Here is a 14,061-nt window from a genome sequence, read left to right on the forward strand (position 1 = left end):
TTTTAACATTTTAATTAAGCAACAACTATAATGTGCATAAAATAGGCATACATGTACATTAAAGATTGTTCTCTTTTATAAGTACAAATTGTAGAGAAAGCTTATTTTTTAAAAATCCCCTTTTCCTAATCAAATACATCTTTTGGCTGCTAGGTTTTTCAAAAATTAGTCCTAATTTCTGGTAAGAATATATTTAGTTTTTCACACATTATAAAGCAATTTTATGTAGATAAAACCTTAAAAGTTAGATTTTAGAAGAAAAACTTCATGTCAGGACACCATAAAACTTGGATAACATAAAAACAAGACTAATAATGGGAAGCGTTAAATCAATTAACATTTATTTAGGTTAAAGAAAAGTTATAGTCTACCTATAAGACATTCTTACTGGCTTATGATCCATTTTCCCTCCTTTTCTATTGAGGAAACTTGCTAGATGAAGGCATTAAGAAAAATTTGCTAGAAATTGGAATAAAATCTCCTGAGACTGTGGAAACATCTTCTTTTGAAGTGTTATAAATAGGACAGACTGCCACAGTTCTGAGATTGGTGTTTCCAACATTCCTTTAAGAGTCTTAATGACCTTTAAAGCATCATTCTGTCTTTCGTGATAGTATTATCATTCATCGATAGCTATTAATTCAGAAAGGCCATTTTAAATACATAAGTCCTTTCAATGAGGAAACATTTTAATATGTTAGAGAAAACAAGTTAACAATCTTTTTACTCTGTATTTCCTTGGCTGAAAGATTACAATAATAACATTTCACTGAAGATAGGATTATACAGATGAAATGTGCTTTTGAGAAATAAATAGGAAGGAAGGTAATGCCCAATGAAGAACTCATTCACATTCTGACTGAAGCCACTTTATGGAAATGATGGGGAACGTTCTACTGCAAAAGGTCTTTTTATATTGTATATTGACAGAAGAAAAACCTATAGGGGAAGAAATCAGTTTCACTATACTGGTTTCATGGATGTAAGGAAAGGCAATATTTCTAAAGGATGAATGACAAAACAAGTTTTCATGCCAGTTAACAATATCATCTTGACAGCTGAACCAAACAGCAAATATATCTGCATTTTCATAGCACTAAACTCAATTTCAAAATCAGCATATACTTTTACATGAAGTACTATTTGAGTTCTGGCACAAGGTGGTAAACTATAGCTCTATTTTAAATATAGCATTTCACTGTGTAACTGTCTTATTTTTATCTCCTATAAGTTGTACATTAAATGAACATGGCAAGGGATTTCATTTTTCTCTTTTCTCACAAAATTTAAACAGCAAGAATAACCTGCTTGTACCCAAGGCAATGCAATACTCCAAATTAGCCAAATAAACTTTTAAAAAATATGGTCTCTTCCAGTTTTCAGGGACACGAAGAAGCAGTAAAACATGAAATTTTAATAATATCGTTTGCTTTTGCCTATTGGACACTCTAAAACGAGACAACTTCCTAGCACTACGGAGGAACAAAGAACATGCAAACTATAATGAAATTTTACAATAAATTTAATACCACACTGACAGCTAAAATGCATAATTTCTGTTAAAAAAATGGTTTGGAAGCTCTCTGCTATCCTTAATTATAAAGAATTTTGTTATTTTGGCTATATAAAGTAACTTGAAGAAATTAAAAAACAGCTATAGCATATAAGAAGGACATCATTCATAATCTACATAGGTGAAAGGCTGCCCACTCTCTATGGAAGCAGATGGGAAAAACCTAGGCAGCTTTAAAGAACTGGTAGTTGAAAGGAACTGTTTTAATTACGTGTATCAATTTGATAATATGCCTGTTAACAGGCATATTATCAAAGAAACAAGAATACTTTTTCAACCTAAAGTGTTCTCTTTAGGATTCTCTCTGTGGTTTCCAATGCTAGCAAAATAATTAGTATTCTTTTTTTTTTTTTTTTAGAATAGGCATTATTTTCAGGATTTTTTAGAGTATACACCTTTTATATTCATCACAAACCACCAGATAACAAACAAATTTAGCTTTTTCAACTGTTAGGGGCCAAAAAATAACAAGTTTAAACAAGTAACGTTAAGTGAAAATTTTTCTGTCTGAGGCATATTTGTTGTCATCTATAATTTTCTGTTCAAATATCATCTTGATAAATATAGCTAAGTTAGACAGCTATAAACATTTGTTACCCGTCTCTGTGAGCAAACTATATGATCTATAGACCTACATAACCAGAATGGCTAGGGGAAGGGCGGGGGGGGGGGGGAGGAGGAGAGCTAGAGCACGAGCGCCATTGCTTCAGAAGACAATAGAATAATGAGTATATTGTATTGTCTGAGCCTAAATATTTGGAAATAAATGCATCTTATTTGAGTTCCATTCTCTAATTAGTCTAAAGAAATAAAAGAATGTTTACTGAAGCATTTTAAGATCAAAAAATCAAAAGGCATATAATTACATATTCTTGTACATATAAGGTCATGACATATCTAAACGTGACTAAAAGACTTGGTTAATGTATAAGGATAATTTGCACTAAGATGCCTCCACAAATGGGAAAAATGCACATTTCAACTAATGCATATAATATATAATGTGAGAGATAGCATATGATAAACAAAATCTTACAAGTCTTATCCATTAAAATTTCAACACCAAAGGACAGTGATGAGTGTCCTTAATTTGGATAGAGATAACTTTTACTAGATTTACTTCTCAGAAAATGTTACCAAAATAAAAATTCCTTTCACTGTGGTCTATAAGTCAAATAATAATGGCTAAGGAAATCTAACTATCTTGTGATTCAAATGGCTTACAGAACAACTGAAGTTATGTCTGTAGGAATACAAATTAAAGTGTATACTCTCTGTGAATCAATCCAGCAGACTCACAAATTGTTGAATTGGACTGGTGTTTGATTAAATTGACAAATCACTTAATATGGCCAAAAGACAATGCAAGCAGACTGATGATAATTCTGACACCTATACCATTTACCTTTTTTTTTTATTCCCACAAGAAATGTTAGAATTAGGAGGTATAAACATACTTATTCAGCAAATTTGTCCAATGGCTTTCCATCATACAAAGACACAGACCCCCACTGTGATCTGGCCCCAGGCTGTTTTCCAATGGCACCTCTCACCACTCTGCAATCACTGCACTCCAGACTAGTAGCCTTCTTGCAGGTCCTGGAGCACAGCAGGAGCATTCAGGGCTTTGGTTGCTCTCTCTGCCTAGAATGCTTTTTCCTTGTTATCCTTATTCAGATCCCTATTTAAATATTATTTCCTCAGAAAAAAAAACTCAAGATCATTGTATCTAATGCAAAATTGTCATTGCCCTCTACCCTAATCTTATTTTTTCAATAACAAGTATCACTACTTGATGTTATATTTCCATTTTCTCCATCTCACCCCACTAGAATGGCCAGGAACTAACTTGTTTTGTTCACTGATAAATCCCCAGTGCAAAGAATAGTGCCTGGAACACAGAACAGTAATCAGTAAATATGGTAACTCAGTAAGAGAATAAAAATCCATTTAATTCGCAAATTTTGGATTATGTATTATGGGTCAGACACTCTAAGTGCTGGATATGCATATAATCTACCACAGACTCTACTCTCAAGAAACTAAGTAGGAGGCAAAGACACAAATATGTAAACAAAGTGTTATGCTTTGATAATACAGAAAGTATAATATATAGTATTGTGAGGGAGAGGGTTCTTGTAGTCACAATGGACTATAAACAGTCTACTGTCTTTATATCTTAACCAAATGTGTTCTCAGTGGTAGCAAAAGACTACAACCAATTAAAAAGATTACAAGCAAGGAATAGAAAACAATCTTCTTAATTTTTTAAAGAACTGATTTACTGAATTTTCATTTAAAGAAAAACTGAAAGATTAATATTAAAGAATGTGTAACTTCACCTAAAGTACTATTAATCTTTCAAATACATACATGCTTTATTTTTAGTTTACATAACCATTAAGAGTAAATTGGCATAGAGTTAAATTAAAATGAACACAAAACAATCCTTACCTGAATTTCTAAAATCATTCTGTCAATCTCATCTTGTTGGCTGTCTATTATCTAAAACACAGGAAATGTATCAGTCTGAATCAAATTATTTTTTCCATTGGTTTTTAAAAGCACCAATATTTCAAGAAAACAAAATCATAGGGAATCATCAATTTACTTTTTAAAAATCTGGGTATAATTTTTAAAAATAAAAGTATTATACCAAGTAGCCTTTAAATATTACACACATATGTAAATGTTCTCTAACTAATGCAATATATAAAAATAACTTTGAAACAGACTTTGAATAATTTAGAAAGTAAAAAGACATCCTATTGTTTTTGTTAATATAATTTCCTTAGTTTGGCATTCATTTAAATTTATTTAAATTGCTATTTTCTTGCCAAATAAAAACATTCAAATTAAAAATTTCATAAGCTATTAATTGGCAAAATATGAATCAAATAACAATAAATTATATATCTATACACATATATCCACATAGTATATATTTCACATTTATTATCAAAGATATGTACTGACCTTACTAGCATTCTCATTTTGTTCTCTCAGGTTATCATTTTCATTCTGAAGCTGTTTTGCATCTAACATAGGAAGACGGATTCCATCTTCAAGGCATCTTTCAACTTTTTGCTGCAAACTGTTTGTTTTAGAAAGACAATTATATAAAGAAAATCAATTCTATGTGCTGACTTTGGTAGAAGACTTCAACATAAATGAAACCCCTTAAGGTCTACAGTATTTTTTAATCAAGCAATAATTTAAAACCTACAGACAGTATATGAATAAGTAAGAACTATAATGGATGCTGATCATCTTCTCAGAGATGGCAATGTGAGACCAGAGTCAAGAGTTGCTTAATATGTGACCTGCTAAGGTCCTAATGAAGTCCTTTATGACCCTAATCTGAGCACTGCAGTCTAAACTCTCTTCTTTTTTTCTCCCTCAAAAGCAGAGTTCCTTGGTTAAGATTATTGAGGTAAGGAGCCTAAGAATATGAATATATATATATAATTTTGCCCTTCATTCTGAGCTCAGCAAATTTGTTTGTAAAGATAGTTGTTGCCTAAACCAGCAATCTAATGTATTATTACTTGACTTAACAGTTTCTAATGCTATCCATGAAAACAAAATGAAGCTCCTATGGTACATAGGAATAAAAGGATAAAAGGAGGAAAAGGTGTTAGCCTTGAGAAAGGAAGGGTAGTCATGTAATACCATTTACAATAATGACCAAGACCCCCAAAACAAAACATACAGTAAGACACCTAGAAATAGCTCTACTTTAGCTTGTGATCATACTCAAGAGTTGTAGAGTACTAAAAGAAACAGACTGTTTCATTTGGGTTTTGATATTTTTCTTTATTTTTCTTCTTTGAAGTAGTATAGTTAATCCGTGCTTTCTCTGTCTTCCAAAAAAAAAAAAAAAAAAAAGGAAAAAGAAAAGAAACACCATATCTAGATTGTGGACAAAGAACTGACAGTCTTATATGACACAATAAGAACTTCAAATGTGTTTGTAAATAATAGCACCAGAGAAGTTTTTAGTTTTTATGAATGTAGTATACCACGCTTTGTAAATTATTGTCATGTAAAAAAAAAAATCTGCTTTTATAGTCTAGAAGTCCAAAAATATTTGCTTTTCCATTCTAAAAGTATAAAAATACATTATTTCTATTTCAGAGTAAGTTTGTTCCCAATTCAGGGTCAAGACACTATAATATGTTTAGAACATTCCAAGAGAAATAAATTAATTAAAATTATTAAGGTCTTTCATATATATTAAAAAAAAAAAATGAGCCATCTATGAGGAGGGAAAAATGTACTCCATCATGGAAAATTACCAAGTAAGCCTTCTTTCCCATGTCCATTTTCAGTTTAAATTATGAAGCATGCTCACTTAGAAAAATGAGCTGTTCAAAGGAAAATCTCTTGAACAGCAAAGGTACCAACCAGTGCATCAATAGCGATCCCATCCACAAATTTACTTACATATTTACTTACTTTTCTTATTTCATTTTTAAATCCCAAAAGTTCTTATGTATTCATTCATAAAGTGGGAAATTTAGAAATACTATATAAAAACAAAACTGTAGCAATAGAATTCATAGTCCCATATACATCCGAAGTTCTTCTGGAACTTAAGGATTACTATATCTTATATCTGAGGACACTGAAATAACACCCCTATCCCTAAAGTCAAGTGACACCACACCGCACAAGTACTGAAGAATTACAGATCTTCTTTAGTCCTTTACATATATTTGAAACCAAGAGAAACCTTCTGAGATGATATCATCTCAGAGAGTATCATGATAAAGTTAAGAAATGGAAAATGTATTCTGAAATGCACTGTATTAAATCTTTCCAAATCAAGAATATTAAGGTAAATGTTCTCCAAAAACCTAATAAAAGAGAAAATCTAAATTAAAAAAAAAAAAAAAAAGGTATAAAATCAGAATGGAACAAAAAAATTCAAATTATTTTCAGGTAGTCCTAATTCTATATTTATAAAACACAGATTGAGTTTATGATCATAATGCCCTATAAAACACGACAGATACATTACTTCTTTTCACTTTATCAATAAGATGAAAGAAAAAGATAAATGGTTGAATTAGTGGAGGTCAGAAATTTGTTTTGAAACTAAAGAATAGTGAAAGAAGATGAGTTATAAAAGGGGAGATTAAGAAAAAAAAGCAGAAAATAGAAAAATAAAGGTAGAGTCAAAGTATATGAATTTTTTGGAGCTGAAGTCAGAAACACTGAAGACAGTAATTGTCACAGAGATCAGAATTTTCTGCACTAAAATCTAAGAGAAAAAAAGTAGGCAGACCAAGGCATACATAAGAGTTTGAAAGGAGTATTAAAGCAATATTAACATGGAATTGTCAGATATATTTTGGTCAAACAGCTGAGAATACACACAGTTATATATAATGGATAGAAACAAAGTGTATTTCTTAGTTTTTTGTGTCATCAGGATAGTTTGATCTATTTGTGGTTGATAATCTATTAAGTTCTACAAAACAAAGAGTATATGCACATGCATAGATAACATAGTTCTCTGGGTTTTCAGGAATCCAATATTCCTTTCTCAGCTTAAATGCATTAGCTAAATAAACTAACAATAATACTCACTGTAACTCTAACTGTATTAATTTACTTCACTTTGTAGTCTGAGTATCTAGCTCACTTTTTATTTAAAATTTTTACTTATATTTTGACAAAGCCATCAGATGAAGTTTTCAATTTTTTTTTTACTATTCTTATCTAAAATCGTTGGCAAGATTGGAAATGTTAAATCACAACTGAGACGAACTGTTTCAATGGCATAATACTTCTAGTTCTTAATAGTACATCTTTAAGAGAAGAATAATAATAAATTATAAATTAACATTAATTAAAATACTTTATGAAAAATGTGAATAACTTAAAATAACATAAAAGAATTACTGAAGGGTTTCTTACCTCTGAACTGTAGTTACCAACTCCTTTTCTTTCCTTTTCTGGCATGTTAATTGTGCCTCTTTCTCTTGGCATTGTTTTTTAATCTCTTCAAAGTTTTTTTCCATATCTATCAAAGTCTCTTGCAAATTCTTATTTTTTTCTTCTAGAACCTGCAGCTAAGGAAAATTTTTTTTAAAGTTCTTAAGACATAGACTATTAAATGTTTCTACTACACTGTTACTGTGTTCTTGAGGATTAACAGACTATGGTTAAAATCACATTATCTTACTTTCACCTACTTAATAATACTTTATCTCCTTTATGTAAAGGGGCCGAGAGAATGGAATTACGGAAAAGAGGAGAATGCAATCAAAAATTTCTAGAAAACAGAGAGAAAGGTAAATGATCTCAATCTGGGGGCATTTTTTTTAAACTTTATTTTTAATTGTGGTAAAATATGCATAAAATAAAATTGACTACCTTTATCATTTTTAAGTGTACATTTCAATAATGTTAAGTACATTCATGTTGTTATCTGATCACCAGAACTCTTTTCATCTTGCAAAATAAACTCTATACCCATGAAAAACTCCCATCCACCTCTCCCTTCAACCCCTGGCAACCATCCTTTGACATTCTCTGTGAATCTGACTACTACAGGTACCTAATACACTATTTATCTTTTCTGTCCCCAGGTTCATCCACATTGTTGCATGTGCCAGAATTCCTTTTCTTTTTTAAGGCTAAGCTGTATGTATGAGCCATGTTTTCTTAATCCATTCATTGTCAGTGGACACTGGGTTGCCTCCGCCTTTTGGTTACTGCAAATAATGCTGTTATGAACATGCATCATGCACAAACATCTGTTTGAGATCCTGCTTTTAATTCTTTCTCCTGTAGCATTTTATTTTTCTATTTTTTATTAATGTTTCTATTTCTACTTTTTAAAATTATAGCTGACATAAATATTGTATCAGTTTCAGGTGTACAACACAGTAATTAGACATTTATATAACTTACAAAGTCATTATCCTAATAAATCTAGTATGCATCTGATACTATACAGTTACTATAATATTACTGACTATATGCCCCATGCTGTACTCTATCAACTTCATGTCTATTTTCCAACTACTAATTTGTACCTCAAAATCCCCTCCCCCTCACCCATCATCCCACTCCACACCCCAATCCCAAAACCTTCAAAAAAACTCTCTGTATCTATGAGCTTGTTTCTGTTATTTCTTTATCCTATTCTCCAGATTCCACGTATAAGTGAAATCATGTGACTTTTGTCTTTCTCTGCTTGACTTACTCCACTCAGGACAATACCCTCTAGGTCCATCCACATTGTTACAGATGGCAAGAGTTCATTTTTATGGCTCAGTAACTGTATACATTCCATTGCATACATGCACCACCTCTACTTTATCTATACATTCATTGATGGACACCAGGTTGCCTCCATCTCTTGGCTATTGTAAAAAAAATGCTGCAATGAACATACATAAAGGATGATCATATTCCTTCCAAGTAGTCTTTTGGGTTTCTTTGATCAAATACCCAGAGTGGGATTACTGGGTCTTTCTCTGTCCTGTTAGAGCCTTTGTTTCAAAGTCCGTTGTATCTGGAATTAGTAGTGCTACTCCAGTTTTTTTTTTTTTTTAAATTTTCATTTCCATTTTCATGAAATGTCTTTTTCCATCCCTTTACTTTCAGTCCTTGTGCATCTTTCAATCTAAAAGGAATCTCTTGTAGGCAGCACATGTACATGTTTTCTTATCCATTCAGCTACCGTATGTCTTTTGATGCGCATTTAATCCATTTATACCTAAAGTAATTGTTGGTAGGTAGTTATTGCTATTTTATTACCCATTTTTTTTTTCCTTAAAAGAAGACCAACATTTCCTGTAATATTGGTTTGGTGTTGATAAAACTCCTTTAGCTTTTTCTCATTTGGGAGGCTCTTTATCTGTCCTTCGATTCTAAATGATAGCTTTGCTGAGTAATCTTGGTTGTAGGTCCTTGCTTTTCATCACTTTAAATATTTTGTACCAATCCCTTCTGGCCTGCAAAGTTTCTGTTGAAAAATCAGCTGACAGTCTTATGGGAGCTCCCCTGTAGGTAACTGCTTTTCTCTTGCTGCCTTAAAATCTCTTTGTCTTTAACCTTTGGCATTTTAATTATGATGTGTCTTGATGTGGGCCTCTCTGGGTTGGTTTTATTTGGGACTCTGTGCTCTTCCTGGGCTTACATGTCTATTTCCTTTGCTACGTTAGAGAAGTTTTTGGTCATTATTTCTTCAAATAGGTTTTCAATTCCCTGCTCTCTCTCTTCTCCTTCTGGTATCCCTATAATTCGAATGTTGATATGCTTTATGTTGTGCCAGATGCCCCTTAAACTATCCTCATTTTTTTGGATTCTTTTTTCTTGTTGCTGTTCTGATTAGGTGTTATCTGCTACTTTATCCTCCAAATCACTGATTCAATTCTCTGCTTCACCTATTTTGCTGTTGATTCCCTCTAATGTATTCTTTATTTCAACTATTGCATTCTCCATTTCTGACTGATTCTTTTTTATTTTCTATCTCCATGTTTATTTCCTATCTCTTTGTGGAAGTTCTCACTGAGGTCACTGAGCATCCATACAACCAGTTTTTGAACTCTGAATCTGACAGATTGCTTGTCTCCATTTTATTTAGTTCTTTTTCTGGAGCTTTGTTCTGTTCTTTCACTTGGGCCATGTTTCTTTGTCTCCCCATTTTGGCTGCCTCCCTGTGCTTGTTTCTATATTTTAGGGAGAGTTGTTATGTTTTCTGGTCTTGGCAGAGTGGCCTTTCGTAGTAGGTGTCCTATGTAGCCCGGTGGCACAGTCTCTCCCTGGTCACCTGGGCCGGATCCTCCAGGTGTATCACTTGTATGGGCTGTGTGTGCCCTCCTCTTGTAGCTGAGCCTTGGCTGCTGTTTGCACATCAATGGAAAGAATCGACTCTCAGGCTGATTGATTTTTAGGACTGGCCTTGACAAAGTGGAGGAGCTGTTGAGGAAGGGCTGACCCTGCAGAGCAGGATTCATTTTATCAGGGCTCTTCTGCCTGCCCAGTCTGCCCTCTGGGTGTGTTGTCCTCAGATGCGACCCTAGGTGGTGCTGCAGCTCAGGCTGAAGCCGGCTGAGGACCTTCTGGGAGGGACTCCACTACAGGCCAAATTCACCTGCAGCCTGTGCCCTGCCTGGGGCCACCTGGTATGAGCTACAAAGTGATCTGCTGATGTCTTCCACTCATGCTGGACCTGGAGCTGCCTGAGAGAGGATAAATTCCAAACCAAGGCTAGCTGCCATCAGTGCTAGGCTGGGGCTGCTCAGAGGTACAGGGCACATTGAGGCTACTTGTCTGGGGTTTGTGAATCTTTAAGATATTTTAGGAAACTCCGCAGCATGAGCCAAGACAGGCCATTTGTACAGAAAAGCCACTGGAAGCAGCTTGGGTGGGCCTGCAAGTTGGGTAAGGCAGGGTCTCAGGGAATCACCAGGGTAGGGGAAATGGTGTTGACGGAGACAAATATGGTGCCCGCCTACATCTGCGCACTAGGAGCAGGGCGGGTTCAACGAAGGATCAATGCCCTCTGCCAGAACTTCCGTCTGGGAGAAAGCAGCCTCTCCAGCTCTCACACTGAAGCCACATAATTCAGTTCCTCCTCATATGTCCCTGGCACTTTTTGAGCTGCCGTCCCAAAGCTGGAGCTCAATGAGAGTGAGCCCATCAGTGAGTAAATCTGTATGTGGGCCTTTTAAGAAAAATGCTGGAACTCCTACAGCCCTCCATTTCACTAAGCCACAAACTCTATTGGTTTTCATAGCCAGAAGTTGTGAGGACTTCTCTTTCTGGCACCGGTGCTCTGGGCTGGGGAGCCTGGTGTGAGGCTGAGACCTCCACAGTCTAGATAATCCCATCCAATTCTCAACTACTACACGTGGGTGTGGAGCCAGCCAGTTTTGTGTCTCTGCTCCTCCTACCAGTCTTGATGTGGCTTCTTCTGAATAGCCTCAGTTATAAGACTTCTGTTCAGGTAGACTTCAGGTGATTCTCACTGATGGTTGTTCTGTAGGTTAGCTGTAATTTTGATGTGGTCATGAGAAAAGGCCAGCACAGTGTTTACTCTGCCATCTTGACCAGAACTCTTGGTTTTAATTCTTTTGGGTCTATACCCAAAAGTAGAATTGATGAAGCATGTGCTAATTCTATTTTTAATTTTTTGATGAACTATCATATGATTTTCCATTATGGCTAAACCATTTTACATTCCTACTAACTGTACATAAGAATTCTGATTTCTCCACATCATTGTCAACACTTGCTACTTTTTTTTCTTTTATTTTATATTAGCCATCATGATGGTTGTACGGTAGTATGAATGCATGTTGTTGTTTTTTTTTTTATCCATATTCCTCACTGTTCTTGCTTACACAAACTCCTGTGCTCCTTCTTTAGGTTTTTCCCAATGTTATCTTCTCTTAGTTTTACAATTTACAAATTAAAAAGAGAATGTGTTGTAGGTCTAGAGCTGCCACATAGATTAGACCAATGTTTGTCAACTGAGAGCAATCCTCCCACCAACCAGGGGACATCTGACATTTGGAAATGTCTGTAGACATCTTTGGAGTTTTTTGGGGTATAGTGGTGAAAGGAGAAGGGAAAGAAAAATGCTACTGGCATCTAGTAGCAGAGACCAGAAATGCTATTAAGCATCCTTTAATGTACAGGATAGAATTCCATGACAAAAAATTATCCACCCCTAAATGTCAGCAGTGCAGAGGCTGACATTTTCATGATTAGAAAGACTTAGAGAAAAAAACGGAGAGTAGGTTTAATGGGTTTATAAATAAGATTGCAAGAGGGCAGGTCTCACAGAGTCAGAGGAGTAAATGGAGGTCATAAAATATAAGAAAGGATTTATGAACAACTTAAAAAGAATGAAGAAAATAAATCAGGTATCTGGAAAGATAGTCCAAAAAAAAGGTATCACTGAGCCTTGGTGAATCCCAGAGAACACTGGGAAAAGTAAGATCTGTGGTGGCATGCATGTGTGTGTATGGGGTGGAGGTATAAGACTGGTTTAGAAACTACCTTTTAGAGTAGAACACTGAGTGAGAGTTACACACAGGTTTCTTTAGGAACGTAACCACATATTAATCAACAATAATAAAGATCTATTCATGTTTAGATGAACAAAGTTTCTAATTAAAGTTAATCCTAAAAACAGCAATGAAACATACAGATTTAACTTATAATTACTAAATATAACTAAAATTTTAAATAAAAACTACAAAATTTCTAAAATATCAACTTAAAATGTTTTCATGTCATTTAAAGATGAGTATTTTATTTCATGTTACCTGTAGACTCTGACTCTGTACATCATCTAGAGTTGGAAGATCAGCCAGATACTTTTCCAAGGTCTCAATTCTTCTCTGCTTTTCCTTGTTTTGTTCAGATTCTTTCTGGCATTTCTTTTTCAGGCTACTGATGTACCTATCTCTGGTTTTAAGCTAGAAAAAAAAAAAGATTATGAATCTCCAATAGTTTTGTGTCATTAAAAACACAATAACAAAATGAACATTCTAATCATAGGCATCACTGAATTCTCGATAGTTCCTGGTTAAAGTTAATACCACCACCAACTCAAGTAAAATTTATTTTATTCTATCAATTCTAATATTCACATTTTTCAAGTTTTCATATCATGGAAATTGAGTTTTCAGAATTTCTGTTTGTTTTCTTTTACAACTGATGGCATCCTACAAACTAGTCAGGTAGCAGTAATGATGTACCTTTTATTGCCTGCACATATGAAATTTGGTCAAGGCTATTCATACCATTGGCATCTCAACAGTGTTAGGTATATATTGAAACTACATATTTAGTTTAAATGATGTTTAGAATACCTTTTAAAATGTTACATTATAATTTGGCATTGAAAAAGTTATTGGGTACCAAGAAAGACACAGAAACAGCACTGTGGCGTATAATTTCAAAATCAGTGAACCAAGTCATTCTTACTTCTTGCAAAGCTATATCCAAATATCTTATGTGAATTAAGAATGGAAGATACCTATAAATAATTAAAGCTGTTCTATTATTAACAAAGTTGCAAAGCAATTGCTTATCATGTAATAAAGCAATGCAATCAAAGCTAAGCGGACTTACTAAAATTATCAAAAGCTTAGGAACTGATTAAGGGACTAGTGAGACCAATCCCTACCTCAAGTAAGACTACTGTTAAGGCACTGTGTCATAGTTAAAATTGTAGCATATTTTCCTCCTAAAAATTACTTAAAATAAAGATATGCCTTACCATTAATGTCATTTTAGGACTGATGAAATATGTTAACTGAATACCTACTATAGAACACATGCAGTACATGATTCTAGCAAATCCCAATTTGTATAGGCTGAATCTCAAATTTTAAAAACTTCAATTGGAAAAATGAATCACATCTCATTTTATCTATTCACTCCATCAATAACATTAGGATCTATTTACTACCTTGAGTAAGAAGCAACACTGGTAAAACAGACAAATTCCA

General features: G+C 33.9%; 1 protein-coding gene across 2 annotated transcripts in view; it reads right to left on the minus strand.

Annotated features, from left to right (window-relative positions):
* Positions 1 to 14,061, minus strand: part of CEP85L (centrosomal protein 85 like) — a 114,986-nt gene that overhangs the window by 16,777 nt on the left and 84,148 nt on the right. The window contains exons 7-10 of one of the 2 annotated variants that reach the window (XM_016153602.2): positions 12,871 to 13,023; positions 7,499 to 7,647; positions 4,550 to 4,667; positions 4,028 to 4,078 (exon numbers count right to left, since the gene is read on the minus strand). In XM_016153602.2, the coding sequence (XP_016009088.2) occupies positions 4,028 to 4,078; positions 4,550 to 4,667; positions 7,499 to 7,647; positions 12,871 to 13,023 (471 nt within the window). Of the gene's footprint in view, positions 1 to 4,027; positions 4,079 to 4,549; positions 4,668 to 7,498; positions 7,654 to 12,870; positions 13,024 to 14,061 lie in introns of both variants that reach the window. The other variant, XM_016153592.2, reaches the window with a different exon arrangement.

Source organism: Rousettus aegyptiacus, unplaced genomic scaffold (genome assembly GCF_014176215.1).
Source record: "Rousettus aegyptiacus isolate mRouAeg1 unplaced genomic scaffold, mRouAeg1.p scaffold_m13_p_1, whole genome shotgun sequence".
In the NCBI taxonomy this organism is placed as follows: Eukaryota; Metazoa; Chordata; class Mammalia; order Chiroptera; family Pteropodidae; genus Rousettus; species Rousettus aegyptiacus.